We start from the raw sequence: 24,884 nt of genomic DNA on the forward strand, positions 1-24,884 counted from the left end.
TGTTAGATGCTCAGAGTGATTTACAATATTAGATAACACAAAAAACATAATGACTATGTTACAAAACCAAACATCATGAAATTACAAGGAAGTTAACATTATTAAGTCTTTAAGTACTCTGTTCTTTTATTCAAATTTGGTGAGTTTTATTACACTCTTGAATGAGGTCACAGCGTCCTGTTGTCTAAGATCAGTCTGGTACACGAAAGGTTATCCGTATGACTTCACTAGAATGATGGGAACAATGTGAATACCGGTGTTTGAAAGTCTGATAATATAGTAAGGTGTAATCCACAAAAGTGCAATCCCCAGAAATCAGCAAACACTATTGTGATAATATTAAAATAGCTGCATACATTCTGCAGATAATGTTGTATGTCTTAAATTTAAGTGTTTGACATTTGCGGCCATCCATAAAGTAATATAATGTCTAAATTTGCAACAGGTTAATTATTGTTGTTATTTTAATTCCAGTGATTCACCAATTAAGTGTCTTCACCAATCTGACTTTCTAAATCATCATGAAAGAGCTATTATACTCAAGTGTCGTGTTGTTCTAGGAGATTGTAAGGTATGTCAAATACATTTGCATCTAAACCACATGATTTCTTGAGCTGGAAGTTAGCACACCACATTGACTTGAAGTCTTTATTGTTTAAATTTAAACGTACAATGAAATGTACAATCAATTCTTTTCACTGTTTTATATGGATAGTTTCATTCATAAATTCAGACGCCATAAAGCTTGGTGAAAAATCAAAGCACTTCTAAAAAAGTAAATTTCATCTATTAAATTTGAAGGAATTTTACTGTGGTTTGTGTTTGAAATTTGAACAAACATTTTAGCCAGGGTGCCCAACTAAAAAATGTTCTTGTGTCTTCTTAACTTAGATCAGTGGGAGGATTGTCATTAAACTGGACAAATACAGCCATCACAGTGTCTGGTTTGACCAGAAGACATGCACACCTTAAACTGGACAAGTACAGTCATCACAGTGTCTGCTTTGACCAAAATAAATACACACCTTAAACTGGACAAATACAATCATCACAATGTTTGATTTGACCAAAAGAAATGTACACCTTAAACTGGAAAAATACATTCATCACAGTTTCTGATTTGACCAGAAAAAATGCACATTTGGCATTGATTATGGTTGCAAGGACAACCTGATAATATTATTGTTGCTTTTATTGTTGTTGTTGTTGTAAGGTTTAATGCCATTTGTCAGCACACGATAGGCTATACATGGCGGATAGTATTAATGGTGGAGGAAGAACCCAGGAAAACCCCATAAAGAACCACCAACCCACGAGAAGCTACTGGCAAGCTTTCTCACATACCCACATTGGCCAAATCCAAGACTTGAACCCACGCAGACAGAGATGAGATGGCAGTGATCCTTAACAGAGAGTGCTTAAGACCACTTGGATACTTGGGGCCCCTGTTGCTTTTGTGTGCAAATGGAGAATCATCAGGAAACTTTGCCCAAAGAATCATTTCTTATATTCTGTTTGCTAAAATAAAATTGTTTCAGTGGGACATTGATTGTGTTTAGTGGGTGAACAATCATGAAAACATTGTCATTGCTGCAAATTGAGCTGGATTTTTACAGTATCATAGCGTGAGGTGGTGGTTCTTACTGGGGTTTTCCTGGTTTATTCCTCCACCAGTTATACTGGCTGATGTATATCCTATCTTGCACTGAGAAATGCTGTTAAACCCAAAACAATAACTAAATCATAGCATTGACGTCTTTCCTGTATAAATGTATGCAGATGGTCTGCCATAATATGCTCTAGATTCCTAATAACATAAACTTGTGACTTTTGCAAAAATTGTACCAGCAATATTGGCTTAATGTGATTACGAAAAATCATTCTATACAAACCTTTAATTATTTCTCAAATTATTCTGTCAAGCTTGATTTAGCAGATGTTTTCAATTGGCGAGATGTTTAAAATGAGCATATAGATAAATTGAAGTTCTAGAAAGTAAACCCTAAATACAGCCTGTTAAGATTTTTTTGTTTCTAATGATAAACCATCAGGTATAGCTTGCTCTCAAGCTGCATTTAAAATAATATAAGAAGTTAATTGTCAAAATAACAACATAAAAACCAATTTTGACAAAAGCATATTCCAATGAATATCTTTGAAAATCATACAAACAACTCTGTACGACTAGTAAATGAATCAACTTTTGCAGATATGGCACAATTTTCATATAACTCATTTTAGGACTTTGGAGCAAAGTGGGTACATTAATTTTGATTTGTTTTTACAAATTTTGCTTATATGTCTTATTAGTAGCGGTCGTCAGCAGTAATTGAAACTTTATATTACACTTTTAAACAAACTATTTTGACTCGTTAAAGACATATTATTTAGTTATATTGAGAAGGAAGTGGATATAAAGAAGATGCATGCCTTTAGATCAACATATGTCTCTTGCTTTATTTTTCCATTAAAATGAAGGTTGTACATGTAGCTAAGCTTTTTGACTTAGGATTTTCATTGTGATGGTATTGATAATGTGTATGAAAGTCTAAATAACATATAACTAACACACATTTTTTAATAACCCCTTGAGCAATAGCTAGGATGCTTGCTAATCAGGTTATTATCCAACAAATCCTGTCGGTTACTCAAGGGATCACAAGATGTTGTCTTTATCCATTAAAGTGTATTTTTATATAGTCCTAAGCAATGTGGGTATTTACAAAATAAGTGCTTAAAATGATAGCCCTATACCCAGGTTTCTCACCCACACAACAGAGAAATATATCTGTTTTGCTAACCTTACTTTTCTTATCTCAGTCCAGTCATCTCAGACCAGTCGTCTCAGTCAAGGTGTCCACGCGCTCAGAACTACTTTTAAAAAAAGAAACCCTTGTTGTCTTCTGCTGTACCTGACGTAGTTGTTCTAAAATAAAACAACAACAACAACAAATATATAACAAAAACATAGTAACTTAAGGTAAATCCATCCTTGAGAACACACCATACACAAACATTTCGAGAGAGACAAAGATACACAAGCATGCAATGTCAATTTGTTTGGTATTATGCTAGTTCGTTCTACACAGCATGGTCAACTTTGTCCAATATGCAGGCCTAACGCAATACATTTTCAGGTCAGCGTCATTAAATCTAGCGAAAGCTACATAACTGGTTTTAAATACTTTGTGTGAAATAAATTACATACTGTTAGCTACATTAATGATGCTGATGTGAAAAATGCTACAGATAGGATAAACTTCTCAATGCTGTGTGAAATGATATATAACAGAAAACACTGATCCATTTACATAGATTATATACCTGTACATTTCATAGCCTCTCAACTCTCTTAACAACTACCAAAAACTTAGTAACAGCCAGAAAATGTGTTATGTCAAACATGTTTTAATCTAATATTGTTAAGCATCTCCATTTTGCCCCAGTTGAATAAAAAATATACGTATAATATTTAATGACAAATAATGCACTTACCAGCCAGCAGGAATCATTTATCTGTCAATACATTAATCCATAAGCAAATTTCACGGTAGCACTTGCCATGTTTCCAAGACAGAAAAATAATTTTTCAAAGATTCCGTGAACTTGAAAGTTTAGCACATGGTTATCTGCCAGGGTCCGTATTTGGAGGGTCTTTTATACACTGGGGTAATTTTACAATCAATATGGGGACAACACAAGTATGTCACAGACTGTTTCACCTCCACCAAAGAAAAGGAGTTATATATGATAGTGACACAGATCACTAATTAGCCATGAATAACCCAAGCATGGACACTCATGTTACATGTAAATTTTCGTTATAATAATAGCCTATACATTACAGCATAGGTGTGGGCCCAGGATCATTTCATTGTTTACAATATAATTTTCTAAATTGTAACTCATGAAAATAAAACATTTTCTAGTAATAAATTTTAACTATTTATTGTTAATTTCATATAACATCCATATATTAAAGGTGATAATACCTCAATACTATGCAACGTTTTATGCTGTTATTTTTTGGCTCACACATAAAAACTGCGTACTTTGGATGACACGGTCATGCCACAGTCCTCATAAACACATTTGTATTAATGCACCGCATGTAAACACTTATGTGTGAACTATTGCAAAATTGAGAAGTTCTTTTTTACTTTAAAGGAAATTATTGGGTGAGAAAAAGAATCTACATTGGGATTTGGACCGAGACACGGAAATCCCAGTTGCTGGGTTACATTATATGCCCCCTCTTGGCAAGCCTCGTGGGGAGACAAATAATGTAACCCCTTGACTGGGATTTCCTTGTCTCGGTCCAAACCCAACATAGATTCTATATATATTTCCTTACATAGGAATGTCTGCCAAGACTTGTTCATTGCCTACATTAACTTGTGTTTATGATATCAAGCAAATTCTTTGTTTATTACTAGATTTTTGAGCCTGGACATTTTGACTCAAACCTAACTAGAGAACCAGAGAAAGAAAATCCTGAAGGTGGATACCGCTTCTTTGATTCTGTAATGGTAAGGAAATACAAAAATTGAATTTATGTTCACATATGTATTAAAATTTCATCAGAGCTGAGATTACCTTGCCTAAGAATAAGCATTGCACTCTGGCATGTAGAGTGTAACATTAAAGTATACATCAACATTGTTATTTTGGCACCTTTACTGATCATAAATAAACCATTAATTATTGTTGTAAAATGTAATACTGAAGTAGTTTGACCAATGTCATTCCTGATTGTTGAGTTACTTCTCAGTAGGCATCACATATCTTCCAGATGAAAATTTAAATCAGTATGGACTTTTACAGTTGCAGATTGGTGCTAAATTGAGTCACACAATGTGTATATCATAATGTGAACAAACATAATAAGTTCTGATGTTTTCCAAAAGTGAGCATTTCCGTTTAGGCATTATAGGATTGCAAACTTATTTATCTCCAGAATTTGTTTAGGTTAAGAGCATGCAGAAACTACTTACTTCCAAAACCAAAGATTTGACAGCTGAAGTACCAGTGAGTTCTGGCTCTTTTACATTATGCAGAAACATTTATGGACATACTTTTAAGAAGATTTCACTTCGATGAAATTATAACCTGGGTGTATATATCTGAGTTGTTTTCTTTAGTCACCACAGCAAAGCAAGTGCTATTTTTTATGTAGATACACCTCTGCCCAGTTTGTCTGCTTAGGGATAAGGTCTGAAATTGTATAGTAAATTGCCTGATTGTTGAGTCGTTTGCATAGCATCAGTGGTGCATAGTGAGCATGCAACAATCAAACCAGTTTAAACTGGATTGCATGTCAGTGTCTTTTATCATTGATTTTTTGGTATGTATTTCTGATGGCATATATATAATGATATTCAAAGGAATATTGGTAGAGAAGGAGGGATATGTAATAGGTAATCGTCCATTTAAAATTATATGTAATCAAATTCTAAAGAATGACACATATAGCTAAAAAAGTTGGAACTCACTGCCTTGATGACCTTTATTTATGTCAACTTACATTTGTGTAAACCAGTCACAAACTAGTATACTTTGTAAACATTTTAGAATGGTTGCAGGTAAAAAACTCAAACTAAAATCAGTATTTTAATCTCAAAGTCAGAACCAATTTATGCAAAATATAGTACTATTGCTACTCATAGCATTGCTTGGTGGCCCTTAGGGATCAGTAAATGTATTGGTTTGTATGAATGGACATTGCAATAGACTCCATGTGACAGTATACACTATTGATTTTATGTAAGATTAAGCATAGTCATAGGACCTTGTACAACCAATGGAAAGCCACATAAATATTCTCAGAACTTCCATATCCCATCAGTCACTGAGAAACTATGCATTAGGTGCCATTTTAAGACTTATTATTTAGATTAGTATTACTAATTGTCAACACATACATAAATCTCCATTTATAGATCCTGTGCAGTGTTATGCTCAAGTCACATAGGTCAAACTAACTAAAAATATTCAATACACATTGCAGCCATGAATAAGAATTATAAAACTTAGATAAAATCATATTCCATGAGTTACAGATGCTATAGATATACATAACAACTTGAACAATGATTTTGTCGTAAATCATTTATATTATTCCTGTAGTACAAGACAGTCATTTGCTTCATTTATATGCTTGATCAAAGCTCTGACACTTTGATAAAAGCATATTAATATTTGGTCTTGTATTTGGAAGATTACAGTTTAGGTTCATATTTCACATAATACTTTTTAGAACTGATAAACAGAGTTGTAAGGATGGAGATGTCATTAATATAATTAAAACTAGTTCCCCTCAAAGTTCTGGACAAAAATAATTAGATACAAAACTAAATAAATAATTACAGTCATTTGAAGTTTAGCTAGTCCTTATAAAACATGCCATGCAATGGTTAATGGAGACTTGATCTATGATTATCACTTTTAAATACAAAAAGAAATCTGACCCTGTCAGATTAAGACAGCTGGTTAATTTGTCAACTTTATAATTAATTTTTTTTCAAAGAGAAAATTTCTAATTGGGTCACGTGTGTAATAAAAATTAAGAAATTATAAATAATTTGTGGAGACTACTATCTGAAGTATTAGTTCCTTTTGTGGTTTTAGTACGACTTTAAGGAGGTATTGAAGTAAAATTGGTCCAGTTTCTTGACATTATGCTTGAATAAATAAGGGTTTCCTTTTAAGGCATTATTCCATGTCACATTTGATTTATTTTCCTCTTTTGGAGAATCTTATGATAACATGAGTTAGCTGAATGGAAAATACTATGAAACATGTGGGACTTAAAATGATTTTAATAATGTGATAAATGTACAGTACTGACATGTTTTCCGCAAAATATATTATTGTCATTGAATGTACAGTGTGCTATGAGATGTAGGGGTTCAGTCATAATGGTTTAGCAGCAGTTATGATTAAAATTTTGCGTGCCAAAAAGCTACTTTGTTTTGTTATAGTGTTAATAAAAAGTAAATCTTATAAAGTTAGATTTATATAACAAAATACCACTACAAAAAGTACATCATAAGCACAAATATAATGCAAGGTATTCAGGGGTGTTTTATTGTAGGAAACAATTTTTGGGGGCAAAAAATCCATTTTATTCTGCATAATGGTGTAACTTTAATTAGAAAAAAGAAAAGAAAAGAAAATATATACATGTATTACAAATACACATTTTATTTTCATTTCAAGGGTTGCCCGAAGGACTTCAATGAATATGTTGTTTATGAAAACAGGCGGGTGATGGTAGAGTACATCATATCATTTGAAGTTGATGAGGAAATGCAAAAGCTGGTAATGCCAATGGTGGATTCATTCAGACAGGAGGTTCAGGAGAAGAAGAAGTCTAGTGGAAATGGTTTGTTTTACTGCAACGTTGCCTAGTACTCATTAATATAGTAGTTTATGTAAAATGAGATATGTATTAAGGAACAAGTTCCAAAAAACACAAAGTGAATTCTCAGTCTATACTTGACATTTAATTAAAATGGATAAGGAATTTCCATGTTATGTCACATTTAATTTGTGTTTGTTATATTGTGGCTTATGGTCATGAAGGTGTCAGAGTTGCTCTGGCATGGCAGTTGTCAAATTTTCATGGTGGCTGTACTTACATAATACTCAGTCCTAGCTAGCGATTACAGTGCTAGTGGTAAGCGTACCATTACTTATCGTCATATGTTGACATTTGAGTGACCTGAGTGCAAAATCGTTGATTTATTGATTGGCCCTTACCCGGCTGTACATTTTCTGAGGTTTCCTAGGAAACCTTGGACAAATGTTCCTAGGAAAAACCTCGGAGTATTGGTTACTGTCCGAGGTAAAAGTCCACTGACAAAAAACTGTTTGATACCTGAGGTCCAAGGATTTTATACTTGGATGTCCGAGCTTGTCCTAGGAATAGTGTCCGAGGTGACCTTGGACGTACTGTCCGAGGTGTCCTCGGGCATAGTCTGAGGTTTCCTAGGACACCCACTAGCATAAAGAACCAGCAGGTCAACAATTTATATCATGAAGCAAATGATTACATTAATATATTTTAAATTTTGTTCATCACAAATGAAATGTTCAAAAATATCCAGAATGCCCATTATGTTTTTAAAATGCTAAATTTTACATTTTAGTTTTTGAAATATTCATCCATTTCCATACTTACTAACCCTCAAGAGGTATAATTACTTATTGCTATTATAAATGGCAAAAAAAGTATAAGCAATATATTAAATGCCAGAATTACAGCTCAGAGTGCTGTGTATCATAACTCTCATATCCTTTTTAAGTTTGTAATGCAGTGTTGATTTGTCCTTTCTCCTGATTAGACATGATTTTAAGTTGGAAAAGATCCATTTGCTGTAATATAACATCCATAACTCAAACCGTAAAGTGTTTCTCTCTCTTTTCTTTAAAAATATAGACTGGTTTTCAAACTGACTAGCTCATGAATAAAATGAATCAGTGCTTAAGGCAAAGTTCACTTAGGAAATAAGCCATGTTTTCTTGGAAATGGGTTGTAGACAGTTGCTAATAGCTAATAAGGAAGGTACTCTTGTGCTATTATTATGCAGCAGTCACCTTTTGAAGAATATTCTCAATTTTTAAAGTGGAATTTAAGAGATGATAATAAAAATGACCAAATTTTTTTATTGCTTTATGTTAAGTTTATTTTTTAATTTAGCAAAAAAAGCGTAATCCATAAGAGTCTAGCAGTAAACATAATTTGCTGGAAAAAAGCATAATGGTTGGCATCTATGCATTTCAATCCCGGTTTCTTGAAGGCTTCAGTACTTCGCTGATTTTATTGTTAATCATTGCATCCTTTACACATGGCCATTTCTTTTGGATCAATTCTGTAAATAAAAAAATAAATATATATAATGTCAATTGATAAAACAATTAGTACACATGTAGCATTATTGTAACTGTTGTAGTCTTTAATTTATAAATCATGTTAGGAATCTTTTAGTTTTGAATTTAATTTTTTTAAAAAGAAAATAAGGTATTAACCCTTAAAACACTTTTGTTAAAAAGTCTACTTTTGGCATTTGGGAAAATCATTTGAAATTGTTAATACAAAATATACTCAAGGTTATATTCTGTACCTGACTAAATGCCTTACAAGTTCATCTCAAAATTACAAATACTTACCATAAATAACCTGGAGTTTTGTTTGATCCTCTGACCTAGCAAGTGATGTTCTGTTTGCTGTAGATCCTGTCAAACTCCTTCCTTTGATTTCCTCCACAGTATGCAAGTTTCGGAAAAGGAGTTTGGCTACTTTCCCAAAGTCATCTGCAGCCTCAACATAGCTCCAGAGTTGATCCTAAAAAAGTAGCTTAACTTAACAGAAATGGAAATTTTTCAACAAAAAAATACTTCATCAGTTACAAATATCTACATATTTTTTAAGTCTTGGGGATATTCATACTTCATGAAATTTAAATGTACCTTTGTAACACTGTGGTTATGCAGGATGTTACAATATGGTATCTAAACCAACAATTATTTTTTGCATGTGAGTGAAAATACAGGTCTAACCTACTAAAACTGATCTCAAATCAGGTAACTGACGACTTCAATCAGGTGGCTAGTACAGGCCTAATCTACCATAGCTTACCACTTATTAAGTGACATACAGAAGTGACATATAGAACTTAAGGAAAGTAACTGGTGCAGGTCACATTTAAATTTCATATGAAGGGAAATTTTGAAAACTTACTAATACTTGGGTGACCACTAACACAGGCTAGTGTTCAGACAAAAGCACATCCGCGTGCACACGCATAAATAAAACCTTGTTATACTTTCTACAAGCATCACTTGTAATTACCATGCTAGAACAAATACTGGAATGACTGCATGCTTGACTATTTGAAAACTGGGATCGGTGGGCCTAAGTACAAAATAGGGGGATAATTATGTTCAAATCAAGAAATTACGAAGCATGTGCAATTGTCATGATGTCTAATGATGGGGAAAACTTGTGTAAAGTATCCTTCATTTACGTACCAATTACAAAAAAAATTTCTCATGCTGCATTCCAAATATTATCTCATTTTTTTCTTTAAATATTGAAACAGTTAATTACTCAAAATCTGTTAACAAAATTCTTACTAAAATGCATACTTTCGATCGTTTTTAATGATTGCAAAATAGATCTAGATCAAAATAATAGCTCTATAATTTTAAAAAAAATTGCGTATTAAAATGCACTTTCTTTTTCACGCACGTTAGGATGGTAGACAATATACGAAAGCCAATAAAAGTACATGTCTTTTTCTAATTTAATGTAATACAATAAAACGGAAATGAACTTACCCCCAATCTTTCCAATGATCCCTTCCGTTATTCCAAAACTCGGCAACTTTGCAGACACCAAATCCCCGACTTTGTATTCTTCTATTGCTTTTCTCGGCTCAACAATACTTTGAAGGCTGAGTACATTTCCGGTAATCGGATTGTCATTTTTCCATATGAATAACCCAAACAACTTCATGGTAAATCTACTTTTCAACGCAAATTATAACTCGTATGCTATGAATGAATTGCTTTCAAATTTATATGAAGGCGCGAATGAGATTTATGATTCGGTGAATCGGCTGCTGCGATTGGATAGTTCCAGCCCCTGCAACCAATCGAAGACTGTGAAAGAAATATTTCCAGGAACTTTCCACAACTTCGGTAAGATTTCCTATTAATATTTTAAAAATTTAAAACCAGTAAGTAGATAAGAACCTGCTGTGAGTATTAAGTGGGGTCCTCATAATAATCTCAATATTAATAATTTAAAATAAAATTATCTCGCAGCTTCCGAGCGTTGCAGACCGGAAGTGCCATATCAAGAGCATGTAAACAAAGGAGACCTTTAACTGAGTACAGACATTTTACGTGTTTTAAAATATATTTACCACATTGCAGTGTTTTGGCGAACTCTACTAACTTAACTACAAATAAGGAAATAAATTAGGAAATCATGTAAGTAAATAAGTAAAGCTGATAAATATGAACTTTACTCCAAACTAAGGGATTGGAATGAAACTTGATTAGTTAAACTTGAAGTATGTTATTGCTTTTGAACTTCATCCAAGAAACCCGATATTGATAGTGACACAAATTAGTTTTCTCAAACCATCCATTTCTGGGAGCATTCATCATTTCTACTGTCATATTCTAGCTTTCAGACTCAAAAAATGTCATTTACAGCACATTATTTGTCTACATTTGATGAATACCTAAGTTTCATTAGAATTTAATGAATTAATTGTAAATAAAAAATCTTATACAGGTTTAAACTCTAAGTGAAAACAGTCGTTGTTCAAATTTATGTTGTCAATAACATTGAATGGTCATTTTTCATTTTATTTAAGCATCAAAAAAGCAGTAACATCATTGAAATGTTTACTATTCTTAAACTCCCAAATGTATTTTATGTTTTTCAGAGATGGAATCAGTGTTGTACCAGCAGAGTACTTAAAATAACCCCTTTTTGTTGTCAGAAAACAGGATCAAGTGTTTGGTGCATTCTTCACAAATCATTTTGAAAGGGATTAAATTTCACTGTAACTGTGCATATTATCAGCTGTCATATGAGAAATGACTATTAAAAATGGTGTCATGCCAATTCCATGCAATTTTATGTATTTTTCATTATTTTTCTGAAAACTAATGTGTCAGATAAACAGTGACATACCCTAATTTATTATCTATTTCCACTAGTATTTTCAATTATCCCTGATGTAACTAACATACAAATTCAAATTGTCAGATAAATGACATATGTACTTTTAAGCACTGAAGACTTTACTTTAGATTCAGTTGCTAGAAAATATATTTTTACAATCATCCAGTGTGGTTACAGGGCATTGGAATTGGAACTACTGTGTTATACTAACATAACTGTTAGTGAAGTGATTAAAAGTCTATGAATGGGTTGAATTTATCTAACTTTGGGATTCCAGCATGTGTGTACGATTTGGTTCTGTATCTGATATTGTTATCTCAATGTAAATTGTAAATAAGATGTGAAAGCAAAATCTGTATTCCTGTTTGGCGCCACATTGCCTGATCTGAGATGGTGAACTCTTATTCCTAAAATAAATCGATTGTCAATAATTCATATTGATTTTATAATTCAAATTGTAGACTCATTAGTTTTTGGGATGACAAACATCATTCATTTTAATAAACTGTAAACAAAATTCTGAATTAATATTCAGAAATTTCTAAGTACACAGTTAAAACACACCAAGTCCATGTCCGAGCTGAAAAATTTCTAAGTCCACACTTCTGAGCTATGTCCGAGATAAAAAATGACTAAGTTCTTATTTCCTAGGTTTTTCTGAGCTAAAAATATACTAAGTTCTCATGTCCAAGGTTTTGTCCAAGGTATTTCCTAGGTGTATTTATAATGTACGAGATCATGTCCAAGGTTGTTTATAAAACCTTGGACAAAATATCAGCAAAACCTTGGACATCTGAGGTTTTTCCAAGGTCTTCCTAGGAAAACCTTGGAAAAACCTTGGACGTCTGAGGTTTTTTTTTACATTTTCAAGTAAACCTCGGAAAATGTACAGCCGGGTAATGGCCTATGCTTGTTGACAAACTACTACATTCTAGGGGTTTAAGCTATGCAAAAAGACATGGTAAAACCCAACAAGCATTCAATTTTCCAGAATACAAATTTATTTCCTTAAATATAAAATAAAATAAGTGAAAGAATTAAAAATAACTTACAGGATATGAATTCTTAGAATATTATCCTAAATGGAATATCAATTTCACAGTATTCTGGAAACTATCCAAAAGGTACTCTGAATGATGGTTTTAATTGCTTATGTGCTATGGAAGTTCCACCGAAGAAACACCATTCTAATATTCACATGTTTGCACTTCAAGGTGAATTCCACTAAAGTAGAATGTCACAAATGTTCTTCACTATTTCACGTAATCGAACAAAAATGAAATATCCAAGTTCTTGAATATCTCACTTAATCAAACAGAATTATTAAATATCCATATCCTTTGAATAGTTTCATAATCGTTCAGCAAGATGCTGTCTGTTTAGAATAAAGTTTGTTTTCCGCTCTGAACAAGTTATAAATAAATCAGATTTCTCTTATGACTTACAAGGTTGAATATAAGTAAAGAATGATAACATTGCCCTATTTCTTTTATATAGTCACCTAATGTGTATCAAATAAACAAATCTGAATCAATTGAAAAGATTCCCAAACATGTATATCATCTGATTCTGAAATATCTTAACAGTTATGTTCTGGCATATTTTAGCTATTGAGCCAATCAACAACTAGGGCATCAGTGCGCAAAGATTGTTTTTATAGGCACAGGCCCCATGGCTTGTGACATAAATAAACTCAGTGATAGTCCACAAGCATGGACAGTTCATACCTGTCATCTCCATAGCCGGGAGAAAAACTTCCTAATTTGTGGTGTATTTCCACATCTACCTCCTGATCTCATAATAACTCCAAATTTTTCATAGAGAACTCCCAATTATTACATTATGTCTGTCAATTTTCATTTCTCAGAGGAAAACTCCCCTATACATAAATAGATATATCGTATGCAATCCACATATGCCATATTGTATTTTATCACTTGTGAATACTGTTGTGACAAAATAATTAATATCACATTACAGAGTTTTTTCTTCTGTATATATAATGCTAAGAATAAAGATTATTCACGTAAATTTCAGATTTTTAAAATCCCTACAGCATTTTTATAGCATAACAAAATATAAAAATGGCACCAATGAGTTTCACCTGACATTCCTCTACCGTATATGTAACCTTTAATTACCATGATTAAATTTAAAAAAAGGGATAAAACAAAATATACCATGCAGTATATGTGCCCCATAAAAAAAACTAATTCAGAGTAAAAATTGGATTTAGCAAACAGTGTTACAAACTTAAGAGTTAAACCAAAGGAAATAAGGTGGGATATAAAACATGGAAAAACAGTTGCCACATGTACGGTAATTTGTGGCTGCAGATGTGAACTGTTAAAATGAAGTCCTAGCCATCATAAGTTACAACAGAATAGTGCATAGTTTATTTGTCAATTAATTGTTGGTGCTTATATACACACACTGTAAAACATGGTTTATATGAAGCAAGTCTGAACTGCAGTCCTTTTCACAAGATAAATGCAGTGATAAGCATTAACTGTTAATTAGTCACACTGGCTTTATCGTTTGTGTACTTAAGTCTAACCTTTAGCTATTTATGCAGTTTAGCCACAGCTAACCAGAATATAAAAAAGGGGCTTGTCCTGGAAAATATGGTGTGTCACAGGGAGAAATAGCACATCCCATGGGCACTCACACATTTAGGCAAGGGGGTTGGCGAAGTAGTCACCTCCCCCAGTTTCACCTTTGAACATGTTCTGGCATACATCCATAATATTTCATTGCTGACAACCATGTGTCCCTCCCCCCAACAATTATTTTGGGCGCCTCTGGCATATCCTTTGAGAATTTAACCCTTATTTGACTTGGAAGATGAATCAATATTTATTGAAACTGGCGCTTCAAAATATGCCACGTAAAATCCTCCCCATTTTAGATCCAAATCTCACTATTTTATTTGCTGTTCTCCCTACTTGGCTTTTGAAAAGTTGACAGGTAAGCGGACTCCAATTTCCACATCCCAAAATTTCCCCTTTTTTAATATTGTCACACAATGCTGCTATAGCTATAATTCAAATATAAATTGAATACAAATGAATTACACTTGAACAATATTCCAGTACTGCAATGTTCAAGCTTTGCATTCTATATAATGATGATCTGAATCTAAAATGAGTAATGACTTAATATTAAATGAAAAGAAAAACTCATTAAATAATATTCATCTGGTGCGAGCCTTGGTTTGCAAGAGCTTGGTGTTATTCAACTCGCTTCATAAGTTCAAGATCAAGTCATTATCCTGTTGGGAGGAAACAATGAACAATCGAGCATCATGTTTGTTTATTATACTAGTAATGATTCTATGGTCATAATCAGTGTAAGAGAAAGATGTGAAGAAAAGGCATGTTGTACACGTAAAAAAGCATTATCTTATTTATTATTGAGAATTGGTGAGCATCTTATACTCTTATGAAGTGACTCCAAACAAACCGGAAAAAGTTCTCTTCACATCTAAAAGAATGAAAATTTCCGTATTAACTTGAGGACCGAACATATATTGCTGTGCCAAGAAGTGTGACGTTGTCAAAATGGCATATTTCAGATGTCTTTTCAATACTTCACATTCATTTCAGACTTATATTCTTTTCCCAAGATATGAGCAAATTCTTTTTCGACTGAAAAGTCTAAACAAATGGTTTTCCTCTCAAATAATATCGAAATAAAATTAATATCCTATACACAGTGCCGACAACTACTACAGCACCTACAACTACAATTGTACCAGTGACTGCCACAGTTGTAACGACAACTGCACCAATAACTACATACGTACAGACGACGACAGTAGCACCAACAACTACTGGACCAACAACAGTTGCTTTAACTACCATTACACCAGTGCAAACAACAACTGCAGCACCAAGCACTACCAAAGTTGCAACAACTACTGCAGCACCAAGGACCACGGCTGCACCATCAATGACTACACAAGTTCACACCACTATTGCAGCACCAGCATCAGGCACGGTGCCGTCGATTTCTACAGCAGCAACGACAACGGCTGCACCAGCAACTACATATGTGCAGACAACCACAATAGCACCAACAGCAACTGCAGCAACAACATTTGCTCCAACTACCACTCCACCAGTTCAAACAACTACTGCAGCACCCATAACTACTCCTTCTCCAACAACTACAGGTACTCTTTTTCTTATTGTTACAGTTATTATCACTTATTCAATAATACTAATGTGTTGTTTTCCACGCTGCCAGTGTTGGAACTGGGTTTTATAGGAATCATCAAATACGTGTATCCATCTATCCATCCATTCAACTATTCATTCACCAGAAAGATCATCTCATTGATGAAGCTGTTTTCATGGATTTCGTGGAACATGGTAACTTCGTTGGTCTTCGCCTTAAAATTTATGCATTGAGGAAATAATATGCTCATGTAAGTTTGGAAAGTGTTTGACCATCAGGACTTGCAGCAGACAGCTGTGTCTTTCAGATTTGTTTTGGCTGCATTAGCATTTCAGATTTCAGTTGATTGCCATGACATTTGGGATCTGCTATGCCCATCACCACAAAATGAACATATCATCTGATAACTGTTGTCCTGTATCAGTTTTCCCTTGAAAATGGCGAACTACATCGCACAGACTTTTGTATTATATGATATTGATTTATCATTTTTGGTTCAGTATAATGATATGTGATAATTAATGCAACTGTGACACCTTATCATGACGAGTCCTATACTTTTCATTGCACATGTTCATGCACAAGAGAGCGACCCATGAGACCTAGAAAAGCTGATCCACAAGTTTCAAGCACTTCCTTGCTATTAGTTCATAATTGTATTAATCAATAGAGTCGAAAACACTACTGGTCAAAGTCATTGTTATAGAAATTGATGATAATTTGATTTTTGTTCCCTTCCATCGACCCATTTAAAGCGGTTTAAATACGACATCCCTTTTCCCAATATTTACCGAAGGTGCAGCAACACAACATTTACTGATGTTTCACCGATTTTATCATGGGAACATGGAATATGTATATAGGCTGATGGACACAAACATGCTAGTTGTGATGTAGCCATATTATCTCTCAACATGTACGGTGTTTGATAATATAAACAGTTGGAAAATAATGACCCTCTGTCTATTTGAAGGTTGGATTGGGATAGGCCGTCATTATAAAACTAGAGACCATTGTTGGTGGCTCTCATATAATTATGTTCGCGATGGACAAGTTTGTATAGTGCTTCCAAAAAGTGGAAAAACTTGTAAGTGAAGATATGTCAATCGACGTGGTGCTATTATTACACAAAACATTTTCTATCCAAGACAGTGAGGTTGGTCAAAGATGTAGAAATAGGTTCCGTTTATCCAACAGACTATTTGTCCCGCAAACAATATATCCATCATATGTTACAATATCGTGTCAAAACCATGAGATTCAATTTATGTAAAATAATCTTTCACATATTAGACTATTCTTCAAGACGAGTTTAATCTATTAACATCTCATTAGCTTCAATATATTTTCTTTAGCTTATAGTCGGTACGCGTTATCTATAATGTGTGTAGTATAGACTTTTATCATCACAATGTGTTACATATCACATTTTGTGATCCTGATTTGACCAAATAAGCCCATGAAATTCTCTTGCAGAAGCAGCCACACAGATTGGTTGAGATCGTGGAAAAATTTCATTATCCCCGCCTACTGGAACGTTTTGTTGTACTAGTACCAATAACATTTTGTCAGCCAATTTTTCTAATTGACTGGGCAAGGCGTATTGTGGAGAGTCATGTCTCTCTGAATATGATCCAATTATACCCACATGGACTCGTTGCACCAAGTGTACATTATCATTCGCTACAAATGGTGTTAACCCACAATACAAGAACAACAAAAATAACTGAAAAAAACTGAGTTTATTCGGCAATTGGTAGCGTGTATGTGGAGGAAATTTGGTGTATTCCGTTAACATGGCATCCACCACATATTGAGCTTTGAATCCAAGATATTGTGGACACAAACTGAAAGAACGTTATCCAACTACAGTATATTTAAGCCATACAATAGCTCTTATCATGGGATTACATTCCGAATTAGTTGTATATACGATATTCAACTGATGTATATTGAACAATGTAAATACCCGGTCACAAATGCATTACGGTAAATCTGGAATATCTGCATGCATAAGCATCCCTTCACATATCCATCATCAATTCAAATGCTTAGAAGTGAAACTGATAAAAACTCACGCTCATTCTTTGAATTATAATTGCCAAGGATTAAACAAATATATTTTACTAGCTAAAACAGTGCACTAACTCCAGATACTGTATTTTCCGGAGCAACAAATGACAGGTCCACCGTCTTAAACAAAATGAATTAACTGATATCTTCTTCTTTCATTAGTATTTCCATCAAAATAAAAACTGTCATATGCAGTGAAAACTGACTTCAATGAAACAATGCCAGTGTTCACAGTCTTGTAAAAAATATAACACATAGCCGCTTAAACGTGCTCCTTCAAGGCAATAATATGTAATAACGTTTGTTCTTGTACACGAATCTATTGTCTCTTTGATGTACCTATAATGGGTTGTTTCACTTCCTGATCCAATCCATGCAAATTAGCACAATGGGTTCACCCACTGCAACCTTCAACACATCGCACTAGCTATTATCAGACAGCTAATGTGAAACTTTGATTTTATACCTGACCTCTTTTTCTTTAATTGCCACTATTTAAACTGCCCAAGGGATAGTTTTATTTCACTTTCAGTCATTACAGATTATCATTTATACATACTGCTTGTGACTGGCATAAACTGTTTTTGTTTTAATTTTGTAAAAAAAAATATTTATAATTTTTTTTAAGATTACAGAAAATTGCATTTTCTCAAAACATGACTGTCAGGGGTTTTGGGAGTATAAAGTCATATTTTTAGCAAACCTTCCATTTGATTAAAGTCAGATCTCAATTCCACATAGGACAGTGGTCATCTGATTTAGATTATGGCATGCAGAGACTGGGTTGGGCTTTACCAGTGTTGCATATTGCGTTTGATTTTTGTTATTGGCAAAAAAATATACCATCTGTGATCTTTATGGAGACAACATTTTTGGCTGTTAAAAAATATATGTACAGTCTTGGGTTCGGAGTTGAGAAAGTCAAAGGCACCATGACAGGAAGCCGCAAACTTGGATATAAAATTGCACTGGATTCTATTGTTACATAAACAAGTCCTTTGTTCAAATTGACAAACCACCCTAACACAGGATTGTTATATCATAATCTGCTTATGCTGATGTCTGGCTTAGTACTCCGTGCTTTAATATAACCCAAATAGTCATATTACCTGATTAGCTACAGAAGACCACCTCTGAAATCGGGAACAGAAATAACTACAATCTACCAGATGATGGCAATATTTTTCCTTTATGAAAAATGTGCCAGAAATAATAGCCTTGCTGAAACTTCAAAGAAAACTGATTACCTTTGAAGCATTGATCATTCTGTATATAATATACTAAGCAAATGAAAAATAAAAGTTCTGTCTCCATCAATGTTTTACAATTTAATTGATTTTGCCGAAGCAATAACAAACAGGCATTTGTTTGGTCCTTCAAAGAGCACCTTGAGCGACGATTCAATAACAGATGAATGTTCAATAAAGCAAGCCGAAGAACTTTAATCAATGAAAGTTGGCAACAAACTTAAATAAAAGCATTGTTTCATTTCCACTAGTGATTGGAACATATCTATTGTGCTGTGAAAGTTTCCTATTTGCAACAAAAAAGTTCATGCTTAAGATCACTACCAATGGCAGTTTGGAACTCCATTTAAAGTTCCATTATTTTGAAATAATATATATCTGTCCGTCAAGTTAAATGAAGGTGGGACGTCTCACGAGAATGTTACACTTTTTAATCTGTTCACATATTTTCATTTCCCTATAAATAGCCTAATCTCCTTGGTAGGCTTGGTATCATGGTAGTTGTATCTGGCTGACCAAAATTCTAGGTCAGGTTAAGTACATGTACATGTAGTAGTAAGTAGCAGTTGGCATCCGTTAGTCTCGAGAGACGATGGAACTGCACCCATGAGAGATGTCCCGGTTGGTGGTTGTGCAGCGTCTGCTGTGGCTAAGTAGTCCAATGCGGGAGTGGCAGTCCCTGCTGCACTTGCTGCACTTGAAGGTTGTGTCAGGTGTTGGTTGGAGCTGCTGCTTCTTCCTCTGCGATCGTCTTTTATCAGCTAGCAAGGGTTGCTTGTCCTCTCCAGCTTTCAGACCAGTGATCAGAGCATGTCGCCAGCCTGATCTGTCTAGAGCGAGCTCTTCCCAGGTGTTGACATCAATATCAAGGGCTTTCATGTCATGCTTACAAACATCCTTGAAGCGGAGATGTGGCCGTCTGATCGACTTTTTGCCAGAGGCGAGTTCTGAATAAAGAATGTCTTTGGGGATCCGTCCGTCAACTATCCGACGTACATGGCCCAGCCATCTGATGCGACATTGGCGGAGGAGTGTGATCATGCTGGGAATCTTGGCACGCTCAAGCACCTCATTGTTTGTTACTCGATCGCTCCAGGTGATCCTGAGTATGTGTCGGAGGCAATCGCATGTGAAAGGCGCTCAGTCTTTTTTCTTGTGAGGCGTACAGAGTCCAGGTTTCACTGGCGTACATGAGAGTGCTTAGCACGCATGCACGGTACACGGTGATCTTAGTGTTCATGGTCAGCATGCTGTTGTTCCACACTCTCTGTGACAACCTGGAGAGAGTTGTTGATGCCTTTCCGATCCGCTTGTTGAGCTCAGCATTGAGCGAGAGGTTGCTGGTGATGGTAGAGCCGAGGTACATGAACTGACTCATGATGATGCTTGGGGGGAGTCCGCGTCCTGAACCATCATGTTTGTTTTCTTTAGGCTTATGGTTAACCCAAACTCATCACATGCTTTAGCAAAGCAGGCCATCAGGCGCTGAAGCTCAGCTTCTGTGTGGGTGGCTGGAGCAGCATCATCTGCGAAGAGCATGTCCTTGATGGTTACTTCACGCACTTTGCTCTTTGCCTTCAGTCGTGCCCGGTTGAACAATCTGCCGTCTGATCGTGTGTGCAGGTAAATCCCTTCTGTGGACGTCCCAAAGGCGTGCTTGAGCAGGACTGCAAAGAAGATGCCAAAGAGCATGGGAGCAAGGACACAGCACTGTTTAACTTCACTGCGGATGTCAAAGGGGTTGGATGTTGAGCCATCATACTGCACTGTGCCTTTCATGTCATCGTGGAAGGACTGGATCATGCTTAGCAGCTTTGGAGGGCAACCAATTTTCGCCAGGATTGTAAAGATTGTCCATCTCTGCTGACCAGATCGAATGCCTTGGTGAGGTCTATAAAGGCCAGGAAGAAGGGTCTGTGTTGTTCTCTGCATTTTGCCTGCAGTTACCTGACAGAGAAGATCATGTCAATTGTGGACCTCTCTGCGCAGAACCTGCACTGCGACTCTGGGTAAACTCTGTCAGCAAGTATCTGCAGTCTGTTTAGGATGACGCGTGCGAAAACTTTACCCACGATGCTGAGAAGTGATATGCCCTTGTAGTTGTTGCAGTCACTTCTGTCGCCCTTGTTCTTGTACAGGGTTATGATGTTAGCATCTCTCATGTCCTGAGGCACTGCCCCCTCATCCCAGCACTGGCAGAGGAGGTCGTGCAGGTGTGTGAGCAGCACGCTACATCCACACTTGATGAGTTCTGCTGTGATGCCATCCTTCCCTGGGGATTTACCTAGGGACAGTTTCTCTAAGACCTTCTTTAGTTCGTCTACAGTAGGTTTCTCGTCCAGTTTGGCCATGAGAGGGAGGTTTTTCAATGGCGTTGAGGGCATCATTGTTCACGTGGTTCTCTTTGGAGTACAGTTCGGAGTAGTATTCCACCCAACACTCCATCTGCTTGCCCTTGTTGTGGATAGTATTGCCTGTGGCAGACTTCAGTGGTGCTGTCAGTGTCTTCGTGGGACCCATTGCTTTCTTTTTTGCCATTGTACATGCCTCTGATGTTTCCAATATATGCTGCTGACTGGATACTCTGACAGAGCTGAAGCCAGTATTCATTGGCACACTGCCGTGCTAATCTCTGTGCTTTGCTTCTGGTAGACCTGTATGCCTGTAGTGTCTTCTGACAGGGGGATCGCTTGTGTTGCAGGTGAGCACTGCGACGCTCTTCTATGGCTGATATGAGTGTGGCAGAGTTAGCCTCAAACCAGTCATTGTTCTTTGATTGCTTCTTACCAAAGATCCGTGTGGCTGTGCTGTATACAGTCTCTCTGATGTGATCCCATCTTTCTTTGGCACTGCCATTGGGGGGTTCTGAGTCAAACGTCTTGGAAGGAGCATAGGTGAATTCCTCAGCCTTGTCTGGATATGATGTCTTGCTCACATCAAGGCGTGGTTGACCCTCTTGCCTAGAACGGTGTATCTTCTTTGTTTGAAGCTTCATTTTGTAGCACACCAGCGAGTGGTCGGTGTCGCAGTCAGCACTGTGGAAGGTACGGGTAAGAAGCACACCCTTCATGGCTGACCGTCTTGTAATGATCAAGTCCAGCTGGTGCCAGTGTTTAGACCGGGGATGCCTCCAAGACACTTTGTGCTGTGGCTTTGTCTGAAAGAATGAATTGGTGATGCTGAGTTCATGGTACGAGCACATCTCTAGAAGGCGCTGTCCATTCTCATTCATCTTCCCAACGCCAAACTTGCCAAGACAGGAGGGCCAAGAGTCATGATCGGCACCCACCCTAGCATCGAAGTCGCCCAGCAAAATCAAGTTCTCTTCCTTGGGAATTTTGTCAATGAGCGAGTTTAACTCATCATAAAACTCATCCTTGGTATCTGTGGAGGATCTTAGTGTGGGAGCGTAAACACTGATCAGGTTGACAGGCCCATTTGTGGTGTGGTGCTGGAGGGATAGCAGTCTTCCATTTCCTTGTTGGCAGGGTTCTGTCATTCCCAGCAGAGTGTTCCTGACAGCGAATCCAACACCAAACTCTCTGGCTTCATCTGCAGTCTTTCCTTGCCAGAAGAATGTGTAGTTCTTTTCTCTGAGGGACCCAGAATCTGGTAGTCATGTCTCCTGTAGTGAGGCGATGTCGACTGGAGCCTTGCAAGTTCGTCGTGATGACTGAAGTCTTATGAACATCACTGATTGTTTGAAGATCATCTGAAAGCCCAGTCAGCATGGTCTGGACATTCCAGGTACCTAGCTTGAGGATTGAAGTCTTCTTTTTTATTTTTATTTTGTTATTTCTTGGTGCAGTAGTTGCAGTCCGCTTGTCAGGTATTCGCGTACCTTAAGCCTTACGCACCCAGCAAGGCAGGCGAACTGTGGCAGAACGGCACCTTATTGGCTGGGGGCTGCCCAGTTTGAGGTGGGCGGTAGCTGTCCAGTGAAACTTGTTGGTCTCTCCCACCGTCAGAAGCATCCCCTGGCATCTGGCTCTACGCCAATCAAGCGGTGACTTATAACCGGTAAACTGCTGCTTCCCGTGTTGTGTCGACGCTATGGAGCGAAGCTGGAGTGTCCTCTCTAGGGCACAAGCCTGGGCAGGGTGATATGGAGAATCAACTGTTGCCCATGCAGCTGATCCCCCCTCTCCACGCAGCTGATGGATCCAAGGGAAGGGACAAGCCGATACGTCATGGCACCAGCTGCGTCGCAGGAGTTGCCAAGATGACACTGAAATCAATGCCAAGTCACCTTAGGGACTCCGACTCCGGATTTTCTGTTGGGTTTACTCCCTTAGCCTTTCCCCTGAGAGGGTATAGTCGCAAAGCAGTGAAGGTTTGAAATCGGAGTTTACCTTCTAGATGGGTGACCACCCAAGGTTAACGAGCCCCATCTGCCCGAAGCATCTGGTTTTGAGGCGCCAGAAGCTCACCTGTCATCCCTTCTCCAGTCAGTTTAAACAGGTTCCGCCACTCGTCAAGGCCTGGAATTGGATTTGGTTGTCAGAGGCTCTATGAGACGCAAGCCAATGGGAAGTGGGTGTTTATCTCCCACATCCACCCCCGGTGATGACAACCCTTGAAACCCACATGTACATGTAGCATATAAACAACTGTACAACCACGTGCTACTTGGATAATAAAAATCAGAGTGAATTGTTTCAGGAAACATGTTTGTTGACAATAGGATATTGAACACGCAAGGACTTTTGTTTTTTATATATACGTTTTAGTTGCATTTTGTAATGGGATCTGACTTGTACATGAATTTTCTAACTTATGATCTAATACTCAAATTCATGGATTGTTCATATGCATGTATATTATTTAGCATTTGGAGTGATTACATAAATCTAAGTTGTCAATATATAAGTGTATCTCAGACTAGTTGTCTTCATGTAATAAAAGTTTCCATTTTATTCATTTGCATAAATCCTAGTCACTGACGGCAGGTAATCTCTTAAAAATTTCACTTGTATGCGAAATATCAATTTATTTTCGGCACCCCCCTTACTTTTCAAAACATCCACTTATGTTGACAGTCTTGAAATAAATGGATAGTACTGTATTATGAAAATGGTGACATTTTTTGAAAATTGTGAACAAAATATTGATGTTGGCTATTTTTTCGCAACAACTTTTTTAAAAGCCAGCGCCATTCCTGGGCATGTATGTCAACATCTTGAAAGTACATCTACTCATTTCATCAGCATGATCAAAGTTTCCTCAAACTTTTTTTTAGAAGCCCGACGGTCACCTCACTTTCAATACAGGTTGGGCCCAAACTAAAATTAGAGGGGCCCTTGGCATTGGGCTATCATATTATTTTAGCACTGGACATATATGATATCTCTGCAGGACAAATGTACTCCTAGGATCATGCTATGTTGACATGACCCCTGTTTAACTAATGCATGGTGTACTAGACTGAACTAGACATTGTTAATTTATGAATTTATATTTCAAAATGTGTTGTACATGTATGCAACACATGTGAAGTGACCTCCCCTTAAATATGCATTCTGTAGTGTTGGAGTTATCAGTCATAATGTTATTGTCATTAACCCATATGATTTAAATAAAAACTGTATTATAAAATAATATATGATATTGGTATCTACAAGACAAACAGGTTTACTAAAACGAGAAGCAAAAATGAAGATTTGTTAGGTATGGAGCCCACC

General features: G+C 36.3%; 1 protein-coding gene across 3 annotated transcripts in view; it reads left to right on the forward strand.

Moving 5' to 3' along the window:
• The window catches only part of LOC149776248 (uncharacterized), a 122,819-nt gene that overhangs the window by 91,845 nt on the left and 6,090 nt on the right, over positions 1-24,884 (forward strand). For all 3 annotated transcript variants that reach the window (XR_016416264.1, XM_089942660.1, XM_089942662.1), the window contains exons 4-7: positions 475-571; positions 4,437-4,529; positions 7,219-7,384; positions 15,420-15,878. Coding sequence is in view for 2 of the 3 variants with exons in the window: in XM_089942660.1 (XP_089798786.1) it covers positions 475-571; positions 4,437-4,529; positions 7,219-7,384; positions 15,420-15,878 (815 nt within the window). In the remaining variant the exon portion in view is untranslated. The remainder of the gene's footprint in view (positions 1-474; positions 572-4,436; positions 4,530-7,218; positions 7,385-15,419; positions 15,879-24,884) is intronic.

The sequence above is a fragment of the Sinohyriopsis cumingii genome, chromosome 18 (assembly GCF_028554795.1).
Source record: "Sinohyriopsis cumingii isolate HCF-2022 chromosome 18, ASM2855479v2, whole genome shotgun sequence".
Taxonomy (NCBI): domain Eukaryota; kingdom Metazoa; phylum Mollusca; class Bivalvia; order Unionida; family Unionidae; genus Sinohyriopsis; species Sinohyriopsis cumingii.